A 20072-nucleotide genomic window follows, 5' to 3' on the forward strand; every position below is an offset into this window, starting at 1 on the left:
TCCCAATACTTCAGTGATAACAGTAATAGAGCACTTCATATGCAAAACCCTTGGGGTAGAGATTTGCAAACTTCTTGTGTTTGTTGCCAAGTTTATTTTTTTACAAAGCGTTCTCACTCATTGCTGGGAGTACCAGCCCACATCTGAGTCTGTACCAGTCCTTTTCCATTTTGTGCTGTAGGGCAATTTCCTAACATTATCAGATTTAAACTTTTCATTTGATTTATTGTAAAGATTTACCTTTCAGAAGGCTTCTTGGTGGACCTCTTGAAGGCATTCACCTTTTTTGATATTAACACCTTTTCAGATAGACTTAATGGAAGCTTAGGGCTATTACACATTGTCGATCATGTTTATTTAACATGTGACCTGGAACACCTGCACAGTTTGGTCATGTTGGCTAAAGAATACCCTTTTGGGGAGGGGAGTTCCATTGGTATCTGTAGGGAGCTTATTGGCATTTTCATGACAGGGTCGTTTGTGGTGGAGGTTGGGGTGTGCTGTGGTGGAGGGACAGTATGCAGGCTGGAAACATGGAAAGAAAATCCCACTGTGCCTGCAGGGCCAGAGAGGTGTTCTTTGGTACAGAGAGATGGAGACCTCTAGGGAACAAGTTTAACAAATACATTGCTGAAAAAGATTCTTGGGACATCTCGAGTGGGAGATGCCCAGTAAATAGACCTCCCAAGAGTATCACTGTTTCCAAAGGAATATTGTGACTAAGGAGAATTTAATTTCCCTGAGGGTACCTCAACTTGCATTTGAAACATGACTATTCCCCTTTCATGCTCAATACCCCTCAAATACAATTTTTTTTTTAATGAAACCAGTTAATAGTAGTGATTATTTACAGTATCTGTTGATGCACTTTTTAGCCTTTTTGTACACTTTTTACGCTTGCCTCCAACATATTACTTGCATGCAGTGTTTTCTTTGTTTCTGGTTTGGTGCTTAAGCCCTTAGTGTGAGCATCAGCTAGACTGTAAAACTCTCCTTGAGCAGCTTGCTTATGCTTGTGGCATTAATCTTTCTGCAGGGGGTTGTGCTGTTTGTTTACAAAATTCCAATTTTCCACTTACAAATAGAATATTATTAAGAGAGTCTTCTTTTTACCAATTAGGTCAAAGTCCTAAAATTTTAAGACCTAAACCACATGGTTTAGAGCGAACTGATTCACAAACCATAGGTGACTTTACTACAAGAAGAAAGGGTATGTACTTTAGCACTGTATGTATATGGAGCTTTATAAAAATAAATGAAGCAAAAATTAAGAAAACTGTTATTCTACAATAACTTTATCTCTTGCATAGTCTTTTTACTTCTGTTATAGTCTAAGATCATGGATGCATTTTCCGTGCCAAGCAACAGCTTTCCTTGAACAGTGCACGGAAACATTTCCTTGATATTGACATGGGTGTTCTGATCTCTTAAGTTGTAGTTTTTCATATTTTGGATTTACTTTTATCTGTTTATTTAGAAGCATGTATATATAACTTGTAACTTATATATAATAACTTTTAAGTTACTTGAAATAACTTTTGTTAGGGAATAACCTGAAATCACAGCTCACTTCAGTCCCCTGCTTTTGGCTAAACACTGAAATGAAGAAAAATATTGATCCTCTGCCCCTATCCTAGTGCAGAGATCTGTTTATGCATCTTAATGAGGTTTGCAATTAGTCTGATGAGCCCATCATGCTGAGTTGGTGCCTCATATAGTCACAAGAAGTAGAGGAGATTATGAATAATGTTAAAAATCTCACAGAAATATCATTGATCCTTACCTTTGGTTGTTAAAACCCATTGCAAGTGAATGAAATATTTTTGCTGTGGGCTTTGGACAAAGTCCTGGCTCTCTTTCTGCTGGAGCAGTACCTTGCCCACTGTTTATACCTGCCAGGTAGACTCAGACCTTTACAGAGGACTTGAGCCAAGCTCAAGATCAAGCACAAAGATCAGTTTGTGTCACTCATGCTTTAGTATCATCTTGCCTATGTCACATTCAGTTCTGCCACTCTTATCTCATCTGATACCTTATATCTCTGGATGGATGAGTTGTAGTTCCTCTTCGGAGTCTGTGGTGGCAGCTTTTTATAAGCAAGTGAGTGAAAGTGGCAGAATTACTGGACTAGGCTTGATATGCTTAGAGCATGTAATTGTCAGTTCTTAACAGGGAAAAGGAGAAAAGTGTTGGGATACCAAAGACTGATAGTCATCCAGAAAATTTGAATTTGGAGTTCTTAAGTTCAGTATATGATAGCTGACCTTTTAATAAACTCAGTCTGAGGAGTGAGTGTAATGAAAGTATAATGAGTACAGTTCTGCTTTTCCCTTGTGAGACAAACACACTGATCTGGCAACTGATTTCTCTCAGTTCCTCATGTGGTCACTTAAGGCAGCTCTTATGCCACATGAACTAGTGCTACATGCCTGACATTTGATCTTAGTGAATCTGCCAATAGTGAATCAGCAAACTCATGGAGTGAGGGACAAGGAGAGGAAGGGGTGATACTATAAAGACATTGCATTTCATTTTCTAAAAACAGTTTTAGGGAGGATGAAGTTGAGATTCAAACTGTGACAGCAGTTTGACTCTGTGATTTTTGTTTAATTTTTTTTCTTTCTTTTTTCCCACAAGGCTTTTTATACTTTTTTTTTTCCTAATGTTTAGAAGGGGTGAGACATACAAGCTGGAGGGAGGGATAATGGGTTTCTCACTAGTAGTCTATTCGTGGTTCTGTTCTGGAAATGGAATTTAAAAATGGCACTTTTTTTGAGAACGATATTAGCTGTCATGCATGGCAGAAGCACACCACCAGTCTGCTCATCTCTTGATAAGCAGTGCAGTGAGCCAAGCTCCTCTTGGTGTTGGCTCATCTCTCACTTTTGCAGACTTAGTCTTAGCTGCAGGTTCTGCCCACAGTTTGAGTTGTGAAACCTCATCAGTAAGGGCAGCGAGGGCACATTTTACATAATTATAACTGTCCATGAGCCAAGAAAAGAGTTGGCTCTGCTGAAACAGTCCATCAACCCTATCCTGGGCTTGTCAGTTCAACAAGTCATTGTGGCAGGGTAAAGACTGAACCTGATACTGCCACTTTCAGAATCTCTTTTCAAAACAGAATTCCTATGTAAAAGTATATGCTGCAAAATTCTTAAACTGTGGTGGATTTTTAAAAATTTCCATTTTAATTGTTTTTTCATTGATGTTGCTTTTCATTACCTGAAAAGATTAAAAATATAAGTTAATATAACATGGATTTCTGAGAACTGAACAGTGTCTCCTTTTCCTAACTAGTATTTACAATTTAAAATTTATTATATAAAAGTTTTTTTCTGGAATGTTCTGTGCTTTAAGATTCTCTGTTTCTTACTTAGCAAAACCAGCTCCACTAGAAATAAAACCTCTGCCTGAATGGGAAGAATTACAAGCCCCAGTTAGATCTCCTATCACCAGAAGCTTTGCACGAGAGTAAGTTTCTTAGATTTTCCTTATTCAGATGAATTGGTTTTGTTCACTAGAAAGTTAATAAATGTGTGTGTGTATTATATTTTTAGCCTGTGTAATACAAGTTGAAGTTTCCTTTGGAAGTGTGTTATATGTGTGTGTGTGTGTGTGTGTGTCTATATATTGAAACAAAATGTGTCTGTGTGAATTTTTATTTGGTAATATTAAGTATAAGGGACTGTGTATAACCAAAAAATGTGACACTCTAGTAAACTTGAATGAAAATTTCCGCTCTAATATGCTTATTTTTGTTGTTTACCAGGAGGTTTAAGATATTCAAGATGTATTGTTTGTAAAATAATTCCTGGTAATTAGCTCCTCCAGGTTTCCCGTGTCTCCCAGACCGGATTCAGTTCATAGCACAACTTCCAGCAGTGACTCGCACGACAGTGAAGAGAATTATGTATCCATGAATCCAAATCAGTCCACTGAAGATCCAGTATGTAAAATCTACATCTTAACTACTCTCTTCCTGTGCAGTCCTTACTTTTAAATCATGCAAACACAGATCCTTCACTCAACATCACTCCCTTGATACTTCCAGATCAAAATAATAATAAAAAAATTCCATAGAAAACCTGTCATTTTGGTAAGATTTCCCTGAAGAAGTTAAGAGCATAGTCACATATAAAGAGAATGGTCGATACATCTATTATACAAAGCAGTTCAAGGCATTACTTTTTTTTCTACCTCTTCCCTAGAAACTGTCTCCTCTTTATAATGGCTTGTCCTTGGGCTATGCACCAATTCAGTATTATGACATCAAGGGAAAGAAACTGTCTAAAAACCTCTGAGACATGCTTAAAAAAACTGTATTAAAAGGACATCTTCCAAGAAATGTGGAAGGAACAGGGGGAAGAAGATTGATATTTGTTGTTTGCATTCTATGGGAACACAGCCATGTGTACTTTTTTAGGCTTCTTTCAAAGAAGAGGATAGAAGGAGTCTGTGTGTATTGAGTATCTGTATTTTTTCCCCTTTGGGGGAGAACTTTCTCAGATAATAAAGTTTCACATGCAGTGCAGTAACTGAAGACCTAGTTAGGAAAAGTTAGTGATGCATGCTGTGGTTTTTCTTTGGGGGTGGGGGAAAAGGAGAGAGAGAAAAAGAAGACACAATAATAGTAGTTTAAAGAAAGAGAATAGCAGTAGATCTAGGCCTAAACTGAAATGTGGTCTAGAATACCCATAAAACACTGGAGGAAAACCTGAATCTTGAGCTCAGCTTTTTGTTCAGTATAAAATCATAGAATGGTTTGGATTGGAAGGGACCTCAAAGATCATCTAGTTCCAGCCTCCCGTGCCATGGGCAAGGACTGGGTTGTTCAAAGCCCCATCCAGCCTGGTTCAGTGCCTTCACCGTGTTTTCCAGCTTGGGCTCTTCCTAGGGAATACAGCAGCATTTTTCATTTTTAAAGCACTTACCAACGACCTTCTTTGGGGAGGGCCTGTCTAGCACCGTTTTTGTCCTGTTTGTTTGTCTGCCTCCTTATATGGCATGTGCTGGCCCATGTCCCTACTACACCCTGGACCCCTCCTCTCGCAGTGCTGTTTGCTTCCCTGTCCCCTGCTGCTCTGGGTACCCTCCCAGTCTCCTCCAGCCTCCCTCCCCTCAGCTCACCACTGCTGCCTCTGGATACTGTGCCTTAGGCCCCCCTGAGCGAGCCCCTCCTGCTGACTGCCCTGGGGCAGCTCTGGCGGCTCAGGAGCCTGCGGAGCACCCCGAGCCCTGCTTTGTGCCATGTCTGACCTGTGGGCAGTGCAGGTGTGCTTCCCAGGAGAAATGTGCCCCAGCAGTGGGTTGCTGGTGATGTTAGAAGCGAGCCCCTCTCTTGCAAGGGCCGTTGGTAAGTAACCAGTGACGTTCCCCCCTTCACAGGCGCAGGAAACATCCCATTTTACACAGAGGATTAGTGCCACCCGCGGTTCTCCCTGCACAGAATCGCAGTCCAAACTGGGGATTTCTGTGGGTCCTTAAGGCTGTTTCAGGGATTTAACGCCAATGCCAGGATGGTATAATTAATGCCATGGCTCAGGCGCCTGTCATTAATATCTTCTGTTCGCTTGCACCGTTCCTTCTTTAAGGTTGTTCTGCAGATTTCCTTTCAGTTTCATTTGTATTATATTAAAAGTTTGTTTTCTAATGCCTGTGTTCTGCCTGCCTAGTTTGTTTGAAATACAAGATTATTTTTTGGTTTTTAATTTATGCTGGAAACATTGATACAGAATCTGATTTTTGTATGTTAAATATGCAGAAATTTGTTTAGAGAATTTGGGCAACAAAAATGAACTTCGTATCAATTGTTTGTGTTTGTTGTCCTTTGTTACCACTTCATATTAAATGAGTTGAATGATACAAATTTAAATTCAGTTTAAAAAGCCCAGCCCATTGAGCTTTAACCCATAAAATATTTTATTTCCTAGAGAACCAGAATGTTTCCAGATAACTCACAGCCTTTGTTTTAAAATCTGCCTATTAAATAGACTTTTTGAGAATTTTTATTTGTTGCAACTCTGTCTGAGCAAGGAGTCCATACTTCTTCATCTTTTTCTGTCATCAGCTTCGAAGCATCTTGTTTGGACATGTCATACTTCTGTTTTATTTAATAAAATCAGCAATATTCTGCTTTTTCTTTCAAGTTGCTGTCAGCCTTACCCTTCTGTCTTTCCTTCTGCCTTCCTCTTCATTTTTTGCTGACTGCTGCCCTCTGTCTTCCTGTTTTTTCTTTATCTTTTAGAGAAGAGTCCTTCTATTGTACTGTTCCTATAACACCTGTTAAGAGGGAGGGATCAGGCTGGGAGAGGACAGAGGAGGTGAGGTCGTAAAAGTCTGAGCTAATTGAAATTTAGGTATATACAATGCAAATTCACTTCAGGCAACCCTACACATATTTTCCAAAGTTTTAATATTTTGATCTTAACAATGGAATAATACTTTTTGATTTTCAGCTTAATCATGATGACTTTTGAATGAAATGTAAAAGTTTCATTTGAAGTTTTGCCACTACTGTAAAGCTGAAATTATTGTAGGTATTAAACAGCAATTTAAGGAAATAAAAACGTTGGCAACTAAGTAATGCTAAATTTGAGATATAACAACTACAGTTAAAAAGAACAAAGCACACTCCATTCTTATCTCATGATATGAAGGAGACATTAGGTGGAAGGCACAGATGGGTTTGGTGTCAACCTTAAATTTGGGGGGTTGGTTTCTGGGTTTTTCCCTTCCATTGGCTATTGACTCTGTCCCAGTTTTGACATACAGTATACCCCCTTGTTCTACAAGGTCAATGAAATTTGCATGATTTAACTGATTGCAAGAGCTCTTAGTCACTTTTTTAACCTTTAACCTTTTGGCAGTTTTATAATAAGCATATTTGATAATGTGGACCACTAGCACATACATTTGTAGCTGAAGTTATTTATATTATGATTTCAGAATTTGTTTGGAAGCAACAGTCTTGATGGAGGAAGCAGCCCTATGGTAAAACCTAAAGGAGACAAACAAGTAGAGTATTTAGATCTGGACCTAGATTCTGGAAAATCTACCCCACCTCGTAAGGTAAGCAGATCTTCAGCTCTTGCAGTCCTGCCATCAGGAGTTTAAAATCGATTCACAAGTAGTTGCTGGGAAAGAGGGAGCCTCCAGCAAAATCGTAGAATCACAGAGTCAGCCAGGTTGGAAAAGACCTCTGAGACACTGCCATGGTTACTAGACCATGGCACTAAGTGCCACAGCCAGTCTCATCTTAAAAACCTCCAGGGATAGAGAATCCACCACTTCCCTGGGCAGCCCATTCCAATGCCTGATTACCCTCTCTGTAAAGAATTTCTTCCTAATATCCAACCTAAACTCCCCTGGCAGAGCTTAAGACCATGCCCTCTTGTCTTGCTGAGAGCTGCCTGGGAGAAGAGACCAACCCCCACCTGGCTACAACCTCCTGTCAGGGAGTTGTAGAGAGCGATGAGGTCTCCCCTGAGCCTCCTCTTCTCCAGGCTGCACAGCCCCAGCTCCCTCAGCCTCTCCTCACAGCACTTGTGCTCCAGTCCCTTCTCCAGCCTCATTGCTCTTCTCTGGACCTGCTCCAGCACCTCAATATCCTTCCTGAACTGAGGGGCCCAGAACTGGACACAACACTCCAGGTGTGGCCTCATCAGTGCTGAGTACAGGGGAAGAATCACTTCCCTGCACCTGTTGGCCACACTGTTCCTGATCCAGGCCAGGATGCCATTGGCCTTCTTGGCCACCTGGGCACACTGCTGGCTCATGTTCAGCTTCCTGTCAATCCAAACTCCCAGGTCCCTTTCTGCTCTCCAGCCACTCTGTCCCCAGCCAGTAGCACTGCAGGGGGTTGTTGTGGCCAAAGTGCAGGACTCAGCACTTGGTGTTGTTGAACCTCATCCCACTGGAATCAGCCCAACTCTCCAGTCTGTCCAGGTCCCTCTGCAGAGCCCTCCTGCCTTCCAGCTGATCGACACTCCTCCCCAACTTAGTGTCATCTGCAAGTTTGCTAATGATGGACTCAATCCCCTCATCCAGGTCATCAGTAAAGGCATTAAACAGAACTGGGCCCAACACTGATCCCTGGGGGACACCACTAGTGACCGGCTCCCAACTGGATGCAGCCCCATTCCCCACCACCCTCTGGACCCGGCCCTCCAGCCAGTTCCTAACCCAGCACAGAGTGCCCCTGTCCAAGCTGTGGGCTGCCAGCTTTTTCAGGAGTATGCTGTGGGAGAGGTTGTCAAAGACTTAACTACTTTCTCAAATGGTCAATCCAAGAGACAGTCTCGGACCTTTCAGGAAAACCTATGCTTGTTTTATATCTGTTTGGGACATCTACTTACTTTTTGCTGGTAATTTATTTTAACATGTTTTTCACTCTTCCTTGCCTTTTCCAGAAGAAGAGCAGTGGCTCGGGCAGCAGCGTGGCGGACGAGAGAGTTGATTACGTGGTGGTCGACCAGCAGAAAACGTTAGCACTGAAGAGCACACGAGAGGCCTGGACTGATGGGAGACAGTCTACGGAGTCTGAAACACCTACGAAAAGCGTGAAGTGAAAATACTGCTCTGTCTTGAAAGAACAGGAAGAAGCGAATTCTGAAGAATTACAGAACCACAACGGCAGTGTTGTTCAACTGTACAGCACCTGATTCACCAGTGAGCAGGTTCTTGACCGAATAGGATGGAAGCCAAGGGACACTTTGAATATATCAAAGGAACTTGTCAGATCATAAATTGGCTCTGTGGTGTCTGGAAAAATCGCAGCCTGTAAATAACATGTAAAATAATATCACTTAGCTTTCAGAAAACCTTTTGTTCTGTAGTTAACACATTTGTAGTATTACCATGTTTATGCACTTTTTCAGTTACAATGTTGGTTCAGGTATTCCCAGTAAGTATACCTTAATGCCTAATTCATCTGGAGAATTCTTTTTTCCTTACACTACTATTCCTTACGATTTTAGGTTAATTAAGCTACATGTAGATATGGAAATTAATATTTGAACTTCATTTTAACAACTCAAAATTGATTTTGCAGAAGTACTTTCACAATTGAATAATCTACTTGAAATGCCAAGAGACGACCGTTAGTTACATACTTGTTTCTATTTAATACACACAAGATTATTTGGAAGTCTACAGGTTACCTTCCTAACAAAAATTGCTGTGAGTTAATAATAATGAACTGTACTGGGTTTAGACCTACAATCCTGGCTTATATGTTAGTTGTTAGTGGTGGAACTTCTATTGTATTTTATTAATGACAGTGTTCTGTGTTCAATGGGTGAAGATTCTGCAGGGTGGGATCTTACACTTTCAAAGACTGAATAATTAAATATCAAGTAAGCCTGCAAACCACTGATGGCATGCAGTAATATTGTGATCTCACACTTATTAACAAGAAATAACCTTTATATTATTTACAGAAGGTAGAGTATATAAATCAGGTACGTACCAAGCACTGTTGTGCTAATACACTGATCAGGTTTAGACAATGAGCTTTAGTTTTGTACTATTTAGAAGTTCTAATGTCAGTTTTCAGTTTGAGATTAATGGGACAGTTTGACATTCACTTTTTGTAGTACTAGCAAAATACTGTGATTTTGAATTAGACATTAATTCAAATGGAAATACTATGTTTTGACACCATAGTGCCCTTCTTATGAGCTCTATTTTACTTTAATCTCCTGCTTGGCCTTATATTTAAATCCCTATGCAACTGATATTTTATATCTCTGTTTTTAAAAATTAGATAATATACCTAAATGATCCCCTTGTAAACCACTCGTTGCTCTTTCCTGGTACAGGATTTTAAGCTCTCTATACTGTGATCCTTTATTTTACTATGCCAGTTCCAAATAATAATCTGCCTTGGTTTTAGAAACATTTTTTTGTTATTTGGAAGAAGATAGAGATTTTTTAAATACATGAATGAGTTAGGTCTAGATAGAAAACTTACTAACACTCTCATTTTACACAAACACCCTCAAGTAAGTGGTTGGTTTCATTTTCCCACCCAATTGTTTTATTTTGTCCAGATCATTTAAAAGTTGAGCATAGAGCTGCATTGTTTTCTGGCATGTTGGCCTTAGTACTGTGCCTAATCTACCATTGGTTGTTTCTTTCCCCTCACAGCCACAATCTACAGTATGTAAATTATCTTATTCTTAACAAAGATTCTTTTTAAATTAGTAATATTTTGATGCTTTGAATGTTCATTTTAAAAGAGAAACTAAACACAATGCATTTTGAGGTGAATTTTAAATAAATCAAGTTGTTCGGTTTTGACGTGTAAACTCTGTCCTGTGAAACAGCAAACTGGGGTCAGTGCGTCCGTGAGGGTGCCTGGATAACCAACCACCCTTGATCAAAATCGTAGACTGCCTCTTAGTACCTCTCAAAAGACAGATGTACAGCTAAAACAATTCTCAGAAAGAATCTCTGATTTAAAACCCTGCACCAAGAAGGTAAACGATGTGAACTCTCACTCCTCTGGGAGCCTGAAGCAGTGATGTGAGTCAGGGATAACTTGATGGCTCCATCAAAATTATCTCAGATCTGTAAAGATTCTGGAGCTGTAGCTCAGCTCTGCTTTGATGGTCTTGCTATCCCATAACAAACTCTCCTTCACTGATGCCACAGCTGAAGCAGCCACAGGCATGGTGAGTACTTGGTAACTAATGTAATGATATTTTGTTTGAGGGCATTGGCTTGAGGCATTTTACCACAGCAATGGCAGCTGTGCATCTTGACTGGTGAGATGCCCATAATTCTTCACAAACGTGGTTGAAGTATCACTCTGCTGTTTATCCTACACAATTGTTTCGGTGCTTGCCACTGGGGAGAAGAACCCACGCTGTGGACTCCTACACTCATGCCTGCACCTGAGGAGCGAGAGGATCTTGGAATATTTCAAACTTATGTTTCTTTAGTCTCTCAAGAGGCGGGAGAATTTGAGGGAGAATGTTTGGAATCTTTTACCTAATCCTAACTTGTCTGTCCTTGAAACATTGACCAACTACATGACTATGTTTTATTTTTAAAACTCTTTGGGTTTTTACGATACTGATATTTAAATATCAATGCTATGTTTTCAGATGTTGTGAGAATCTCTGAGACCTAGGTATAAAAGCCTGAAAGAATCAGTTTCCTAGGCTGACCTCTCTTGCTCAGCTAGTGATAGAAGGTGGGTTTGCTTTAAGTTTGCTGATATCAGTCCTTGGTTTACAGATTACACCTATTCTTTCTTCATTTAATATTTGGCAGCATTCACAACGTTGATGTTATTATGATTGAGAATCCACTCTCAATTTTTAGGCTTTTTCCCTTTCTTCTGCTAAGGAAAACAGAAATTTTCACACTGTACAGACAGTATAATGCTTTTTGAATAACAGTCCAAAATTTCTCTTTATTTAGATTCCTTAGCACTTTTCTCCCCCTTATTCCTAATACATTTTCCCTACTTACATGTCTTCCAGAGTGTGTTCAGAATCAGAGGCGTGATACTAACTTTTGATGATATGACTCATTTTCACCTGTAAAGCTAGAGGGGCTTCATGCTGCAGACGTGTCTGAGCTCTTTGATGGTCTGAGGATGTGAATATTAAATTGAAAATGTGAATCATAAAACTGTAGGCAGTAGAAAGTGAGCTGGACTGATATTAGCCTTTGTGCCACTTTCTGTTACTAGCTTTGTGAGGCCACACTAGTTGGAGGGATGCTGGTGGAAACCCCAGTAGATACTGGTGCAGAAGTATTTTGTGAATGTTGTTTGTCAAGTGTTCTATTTCTAGACAGGTAAGTTCTTTCTTGTTTCGCTAAAACAACCTGTTACCAGTTGTGGATATAGTTTTCATTGCTGTATAACCTTCATAAACCAGGTTCATTATAAACTGCAAATATATGTATGTAATAGGTCTTTTACAAATACACAACATCACAGAAATCAATAGAAAAACTTAGTGCCTCGTGCACTCCGATTGACTCTAGAGGTGATTCGGTATCGCCCCATGGTATCATCTGAACATTGTGTTATCTGGTAAGTACCAACGGCCACACTTTTTCACCCTGTGTAGTCTTTTTTACTTTACTGAGAATTGTATTTATGTTAAAACAATATTAACAACCCACTCATGTGTGATGGTTGTGCCATAGTGCCACACTTGAGGCGTACAGACAGATTACAACATGGCTGTTTTAATTAAGTAATTTAGAATTCATTGGTCCATGTAGGGAGTCATTGGAGCGATGGGCAGCTCTACATCTTTCACAGTGCACTATGAGCTAAGCAAGATTTTTATCGCAGTGACATTTAAGCTTAGCTATTACTGCCTGCAGCAGTGAATTTATATATATATATATATATATGTATAAGTCCTACAAAAGTGTTTTGGAAATTTAGCAGCCCTGGACAGAGCTTCCATTCCATCCTTAACTATAGAGGTTTGTGTCATGAAGAGCCAAAGGATGTTTATTTGCTCAAGGCAAAGGCCCTACAATACAAAAATGGTATTGCCATACAAGTGTACAATTTAGACATCAATAATGTCACTTGATCTGTTTAAATATTCATACCTCTAGCTCTTAAGAGATGAACTTAAATTTGGAGATTATCCTCCATATTTCCTGCGTCTGCTCTTGGTATCTGTGCATTGCACCAAGCTGCTTCTTTAAGGTTCATTTCTTGTTGTTTGTCTTATTACTTGGGAATGCCAGTGTGGTCCATGACCACAAATAACAGGTGCTTGTCCAGCAATTAGTGTAATAAATGTTCCACAGAAACATTGTGTTGATCGGGTGTAGATGAACCACATACCAAGCAATGAGGTTTTTGGCTTTTTGCCTTAACCAAACAAGCATTTTGTACCTTGTCAGGTTGAGAACTGAACCTCAAAGTGGGACAAAAAGAAAAGGTGCTTGAGATGGTTATGAACAATGTCTTTGACATGATAAGTTTCCCAGTATATGTTTATGGTTTGGCATCCTTGGTGTTAAGTTTCAGTATCAGAAGTGGAAGGATAGTAGGCATTGGATGCATGACCGGGTGAAAGGTTGTGGGTTGTGCCATCTCGTCGTTAGATGAACAGAGCTAAACTGTTCTGATGCCAGTGGTTTTCTTTCTAGATGGTCTTTAGAAGAAAATGTCCATGTTTTATTTGAAAGGGACCATCTATGTTGGCTTCAACTTTTTTAAAAGAGGTTAGTTGAAGGGTGTAGTTGTATGATCTGCTGCGCACACACATAATGTTTTAGTGTACTACAGTAAAATGGAATAGAAAAAAAAATCCTGTACAGTTCAGAACATAAAACACAGGGTTGCTAAAACAGAGACTCTCGAAATTTTCTTGTAGTTATAAAATCAGCCTTTGTAGTAATCACTGGGATATGCTCTTGAAAATTCTCACAGGATCTGTAATCATTGCCAAGCCTTTTCTGGTAAGGTATATCTGCGGTGAAATAATAAAAAAATGTGTGTCACATCAATTTTGAGAAAGGCCAATCCTAATAAGATTTTATTAAATGCTGTGTGAGGTCCTGGGTTTAGTGTGTGTCTGTGGGGCTTGCACAGGGTACCCAGATGGTTTGATTGCAGTTCAGGAGAGGATGTGGAAATCCAGTCTGCTGAAAATATTTAACAGGTATAACACAAAGTAGAACCAGGCTTAGTATTACTTCTAGAATCAACCAAATGTATTTTAAGTATGAAATAAAATGCTTTTGATTTGGGGAAAGCAAAAGAGGCTTATATAGGGCATCTCAATGCTTTATTGAATTTATTTGTAGACATTGCAAGAGAGTTGAGTTGTTCTTAGACTAGCTGTAACTAGCTAGTAACTAGCTATATAAAGTGCTAGAGGATTTTTTTTTTTAGTGCCACTAAAATTCCAAGGACTAACACTTACAGGTGAAGTATAGATTTCTATTCTAAACCCCTGTTTACAGAAAATCTGTTGGTATCTGGAAAGCTGATCATTGATGCTGAATGTGAGCAAATACAACTGGGCATATGAAAGTTACCTGTACTGCTTTTCCTTAATCAGAAGGCCAGAACAGGAGCAAGGTATAATTATGGCTTATTTTTCCTTAATTCCTAACATACATAAGCTTAAAATACATAAGCTTTCATATTTTTATGCTCTTTTCAGGGAATAAACTTTAGAGGAAGGAAGCACTGCTTGTTTCTGTGCAGTTGTGCTGTGGATTTACACACTTGTAAACTATGCAGATTTAACTGAAAGGTTTAGGGTTTTTTTTCCTTGCCTGTTAGGGGTGAAGGATGCAGGCCTAGGGGTTTTGGAGGTGCCTCAGACTGGCCTACTAGAGTACTTCAGTTTGAGTCTGGAGTTAATTGCATCAAAATGGTGATTCAACCCTCTGCTGAGGTTGTCTTCGTAGTAATACCTAGAAATCATGGTGTGCATATTTAGTTACATTTTAAAAATTAATTGTAGTTGAGACCAAAATGTTGGAAACAAATGGTGTTTAGATTTAGGCTCCCTAGTCTCCAGTTAGGCATAGAGCAGCATTTTAAAAAGGCTTTAAGTGCAACAGGGTTCAAATTCCCCGGACACACAAATCCACTGCATGGTCTTTTGAGGAGCAGAATTTAATATTCAAGGCACCAGTGTACCTTCCTTGAGTAAGTGAATGTTCCAAGAACTTTTTCAAAATAATTTAATTTCTACTCAGGTATGTAGATATAAGTTTAGGAACAAAACTTTAAAAATACTCTGCGTTTTAACTATTCTCCTTCATAAATGAAAGAAGTGTTGATCCTGAAGACATTTTTACCATTAGCTCTACCCACTCACAGCTCAATATGAGGGACCATGGAAGAGACTTGGCCCTTGAACTTTTTTAAAAGCAAGAAAAAATTAAAAGAGCCAACCAGGACCAGGATTTAGCCTCTGATCTGCCTTGCAGTGAGCCCCCTTCCCCTCATACACCGTGGAGTGGAGCTACCCCCAATTCCAGTGCTCAGCTTAGAAGTAAGGACAGAAATCCTGTGGCCAGTGCCAGAAAAGCACCAACAAGCTCTGAAGAAGTGGTGTGCTTAAACACCAGATCAAGAGTTGAAGCAAAAATTTAGTTTTGGAGAGGATTGGCGGGTGGTGGGTTTGTTTCGCTTGCGTAAAAAGAACACGATGAACTTTAGGATTGGGATGCAAGTACACTTGGTACTACCTTTTACAGCTGTGCTGCATCTCATGGTGAATTTTATTGTTCACCCTCATTTTTTTGTAATGGTATCTGTGGTCTATATTTTTTGTAGAGTATCCTTGCATTTGGTGTACCAGGAGGGGGGCCATCTTTTAAACTATGGGATCAAGGAGCAGAAAATGCTGGCTCACACCCTTTCTCTAGCCAGCCATCCAAGCTGCCTGGAATATGGTCCCCTCAGACTTTGGGAAGAAGCTGAATGGGTGCAGGTCTGATCTTGAACTGTGGGATGGTTTTATGCAAGCTTATTCCAGCCTTAGTTTTTGTGATAATGCACTTTGTAGTGACTGGACACATAGATTCATCAGTAGTTTCAACCTTTTTTTGTCAAGGTGTACTTGCATAAAAGTTTAAGGATAAATTTCCAGTGGATAGTTCTTGAGGTTTTCTTTTAGTGGGTGCATTGTGTCAAAGGGTGGAAACTTCAAATTAAACAAGCAGTAACTATTCTGTAAATGGGATGATACTTTGCTTTAAAAACAAGAAAACCAACAACAAAAAAACCCCACAAAATAAACACTCAGAGAGCCCTAAGAAACCAAACAAACACAAAAACAAACAAACAAACAAACAAAAAAAACCAAATCAAAAAAACTTGATTTGAACTGTATATCTTTATTTAGTATCTTCTATTTATAGGTCTGACTGTCTTCAGGTGAACCACAGCTGCACAGACCTTCTTTGTTTTCTTCAGAGAGCATCCCTCAGGAACACCGTCAGTTCAGCTGGCTGGGGTCATAGTTTTTGTCTCCCCTGCATCATAATGATTTGAATAAATGCTGTTATATTTTTCCCAAGACACTTAATTTTTTGGTGAAGTCTGATTTCCTGTGTCTTTCTGATGTGATTTTTCTCCCCAAATACTCTGCTTAATTAAAGCAGGTTTGAGAAACAATTAATTTTATAATAGCTGCTCTGTTTTTTGTGAGTGAGCAGAAGTGGGTTTTTTTTAACATAGCAAATCTGTTATTATTCAGAAGAATCACTAATGCAGAAAGGAATTCAGACGATGTATACAAACTAGGAACCCAAAAGCAGTGACTGGGGGCTGATACAAAAAGCTATTCATGCCTAATGCCAAGGGCTCAGGAAATACATGTGGCACAAAGCAAGCACAGTCTACAGCACACATAGAGCCCACCATTTCTGCAGTAAAAACTGTATTGGAAGCCCCTGTATGTCCTATTTATTCTGATAATATAGTTTCAGGAAAGTAGACATTTGTCAATGTGAGTTAAGTGTCGAAGTGTTTTTCGAAATCTTTCCATGAGTATTTAAGTATCTAAACACTACAGGGAGAATTGGCCCAGGTCACAGCTGAGAAGAAACAAAGCAGCATAAGAAAGGCAAGAAAAACCTGAAAATGAGATTAAGACACTACTACAGACTCTTCGGTGTATGAAATTTGGGTGTAGAGGTAGATTGATAAAGTAGAATCCCACTAGAACTCTTAATTTAAGTGATAAATTGCAGACACAGTTAAAACAGAAAAGTCAAAGTATTAGTCTTGCTTAAGAAAACTCTTTTTCAGATTCATCCCTATCCTTCAGTGAAGTTCCGGTTTACATCCAACTTCTTAAAATTCTTTTCTGCTCTAAGAATGACAGGAGCAGGAGGAAGTCGGGTGGCTTAACTGCAGTGCCAATAGATGGAGGAAGGGACCTTCCCAAGGGAACCTTTCCTTGCACTGCCTCCCTCTGGTTGCTGTGCCCTAAGGTGTGGAGTGAACTTCGGGGGTGAAAGGAAACATGGCCAGGGCAGAACCAGGTCGTTGAGAGGGAGGAGAACCTGGAGTTTTGAAGAGGGAAGGATTTTTGTGTGTAATAAAGTGTTTGTGCATTATTTCTTCTTATATAAATACGTATTTTACATATTAAAAAAAATGTATTTTTGCCCTTTGGTTGAACCTTTTCGATCATAGCAGCATGCAAATAAAACCTGAAAACAATTTTTTTTTAATTCTGGTTTTATTTTTTTTGTGACAGTGCTGCTTGTTACAGAATCTTCATTCTTTGAGGTTTTCTGTAATGGGCTTAGCAGTCGACTGTGTATAGGGTCATTTTTTTGCATGAGTAAATTGTATTCAAAGGCCTTGTTTTGAACTGGACACAAGCACAGTGTGACACGCTATGACAGTCTGTGCATGCCATGTTGCTGTTACCAAATTGCCACTGTTTCTTTTGTATAAAACATTTGACTAGGTTGCTTACACCGTAATTTGAAGAACCTCAATGTCATCATCACAGGACTCAAAATTTAAAGAGCACGTGGATGAAATGTTTACCACTTACATGTTTATGTTTACCACTTATGTGTGGTAAACTTACTTTACTTACATGTGGTAAACTTTAAAATGTTTTTTCCATTGCATTAAGGAATCTACTGAAATTAGAATATAGTTTGCATGTGTTGATTTTTTTTTTTTTTGTGGAGGTCTTTTTTTTTTAACAGTGAAAAATCAATGTGTTGTCAGTTCTCACAAAGCTGATGACAATGACCTTTGCTGATGGGCAGAGGATTTTGGGGTGTGGGGTCATTGTTTTTAGAAGACAGAGCATGATTTTGATGCTGCTTTGACTGCTGACTCTGAGTGTGTGATGTATACATCACCTGTTGCCTGCAGCACCATTCATCTGAGACTGGAAGAAAAATGATGGTGACAGAGGAGTGATGGCTTTGAAAAATAGGCCTAATTGTATTTACTCTTGATGGGATAGTCCAGCTCAACATCAGTCTTGAGAGGGGCCAGAAAAACTGGCAGGATCTAATCTCACTTGTGTAGTATTTTGCTTTTGCATTTCAAACTAAACTTTAAGAAAAACAACAACAAAACCCCCTAAGATCTGAATGCAAACCAGGCTCTCATCCCTCTCCTGCCTTCCCGAATCCAAGTGCCTGCCATACACCTGATGATGCGACTACAAACAGCATCTATTTAATTCCTTTCATTTCCCAAACTTTGGGAAGATTTACAGTGTTGATACATGTGCAGCAATGCCTATTAGGATAATTGCTGCACAGCTAATAGCATCACTCAGAGTTGCTCTTACTTGTGGTGTTTCAATTTCTTGTTTAACAAGGAGCCATCCAAAGAATATTAATTAAAATTATGACTGCACAACCGAGCAACAAAATTGAAAGACATGTCGCCCAAGAGATTTGACAAAAATCTGTAATTAAGCCATTCTTTACTAACTTCATAAGCATGTTAATAATTAGTTGTCTCTACAGTTTGGTACTGGCTCAGGGAGGGTTTTTTGCTTTATTGGGTACTTGACCATATGTTGGTGTTTAGCACATTAGTAACCCCTGTCATGAGCTCCTTTATGCCACTGGTTGCTTTCGATTTAAGGTCTTCATATTCAGGCTCTGCATGGACTGTTATGATTTTTCGTGTTCGTGAACATCTTCATGTCAACTTGGAAAGTCCTCTTTCCCACTTTGGTTGGGGGTTTTTTGGGTGGGGCTTTTGTTGATTTTTTTTTTGTTGTTGGGATTTTTTTGGGTTTTGGCTTTTGGTTTTTGGTGGGATTTTGCATAGTCTTTTGCTGTGCTTTCAGGACTTTGGAAAATTTAGAAAGAAATTTAGAGCCTCTTGTCTTTTTACTTTTGGAAAAAAGTTTTTTTTCTTTTTTTTTCTTTTTTTTTAATTACTATGCCTGATGAAGTAGGGATGAATGATACCATGTTAGTCTTTTCTGACACCAGGCATACAAATATATCAACACCCCACCCCCTGACAAGGTGCTGTTTTATTTTGCTGGATGGCCAAGGATCAGTAAGATTTGGATGAAGGTTGTGCTTTTTTCCCTTTTCCCTCAAACCAGATCTTACCTGTCAGCTTCAGTCTGACTGTAAGATATGGTGTCGAAGGTACTAAAACACCTTCACCTCTCTTCCCAAATACCTGACTTCTGCCCAGGGACCTTCTACCCCGCTTTCCTTCAGTGATTCCTCCACGTGTGGTTTTGTTTGTGTGCTTTGCAGTGGAGACAAAAGAATGCAAAATGGGGAGGGGAGAGTGTAGTTCACCTCCCACTCTAATCTACACTCCTGACCACAGGGAGAGAGCACTGCATCATCTGAAGCAGCTCCAGGACAGGGGGCAGGAGCTGAGGCAGAGCAGATGGACACAAGGCTATGCTGGAAGAGCATAGGTGGATGAATTAATACAATTAAGTATAATTTTCTGCTGCATATATTTAAAAGTTAAAGGTGCCTCCCTGAATGGAGAGAAAAGCCTTTAGCAAAGCTCAGGGACTGGGTTTTCATCTGTGTTAAGAGATGACAACAAGGAGTGGGAAAATATGTCAGTAAATTTGCTATTAGTTGAGAAATCCTATTCTAGGAAAATTGAGATTTTTTTTTTCTGGGAATTTATTCTTCTGAGTAGTTTTGGCAGAAATGAAGCGACACAATCTTTTGGAAATGTCAAAGCTAATAATTTTAACTTCAAAAAAATGTTAAAGAATGTCTGTAATAAAAAACAGTGGAATGAAGGTTGTCATAGTCATCACAGAGATGGTCTCCATCTAGCTGCTGCCTACAAGGTTACAGTACTTTCTTGGGATGTGGGAGATGCAGTTTCACAAACCTGCAGAGTGCACTCACAGCCAGGCCTCCCTGGGACCACTCTCAAACCCAAGGTTTGTATTGGAAGGGACCTTAAAGACATCTCATTCCAACCCCCCTACTATGGGCAATGACAGCTTCCTCTAGATGAGGTTGCTGGAAGCCCCATCCCCTGTGGCCTTGAACACTTCCAGGGACATCCACAACTTCTCTGGGCAGCATCACCACCCTCACAGTCAAGAATGTCTTCCCAATATTCTTCTAGTAGT

At 39.5% G+C, this 20072-nt stretch overlaps 1 protein-coding gene across 4 annotated transcripts in view; it reads left to right on the forward strand.

Annotated features, from left to right (window-relative positions):
• Positions 1–10307, forward strand: part of GAB1 (GRB2 associated binding protein 1) — a 100701-nt gene extending 90394 nt beyond the window's left edge. For 3 of the 4 annotated variants that reach the window (XM_032685372.1, XM_032685375.1, XM_032685374.1), the window contains 5 exons: positions 1121–1210; positions 3378–3471; positions 3823–3946; positions 6946–7068; positions 8409–10307. In XM_032685372.1, the coding sequence (XP_032541263.1) occupies positions 1121–1210; positions 3378–3471; positions 3823–3946; positions 6946–7068; positions 8409–8567 (590 nt within the window). In that variant the 3' untranslated portion in view covers positions 8568–10307. The remainder of the gene's footprint in view (positions 1–1120; positions 1211–3377; positions 3472–3822; positions 3947–6945; positions 7069–8408) is intronic. The other variant, XM_032685376.1, reaches the window with a different exon arrangement.
• The last annotated feature ends 9765 nt before the right edge of the window (positions 10308–20072 follow it).

Source organism: Chiroxiphia lanceolata, chromosome 4 (genome assembly GCF_009829145.1).
Source record: "Chiroxiphia lanceolata isolate bChiLan1 chromosome 4, bChiLan1.pri, whole genome shotgun sequence".
In the NCBI taxonomy this organism is placed as follows: Eukaryota; Metazoa; Chordata; class Aves; order Passeriformes; family Pipridae; genus Chiroxiphia; species Chiroxiphia lanceolata.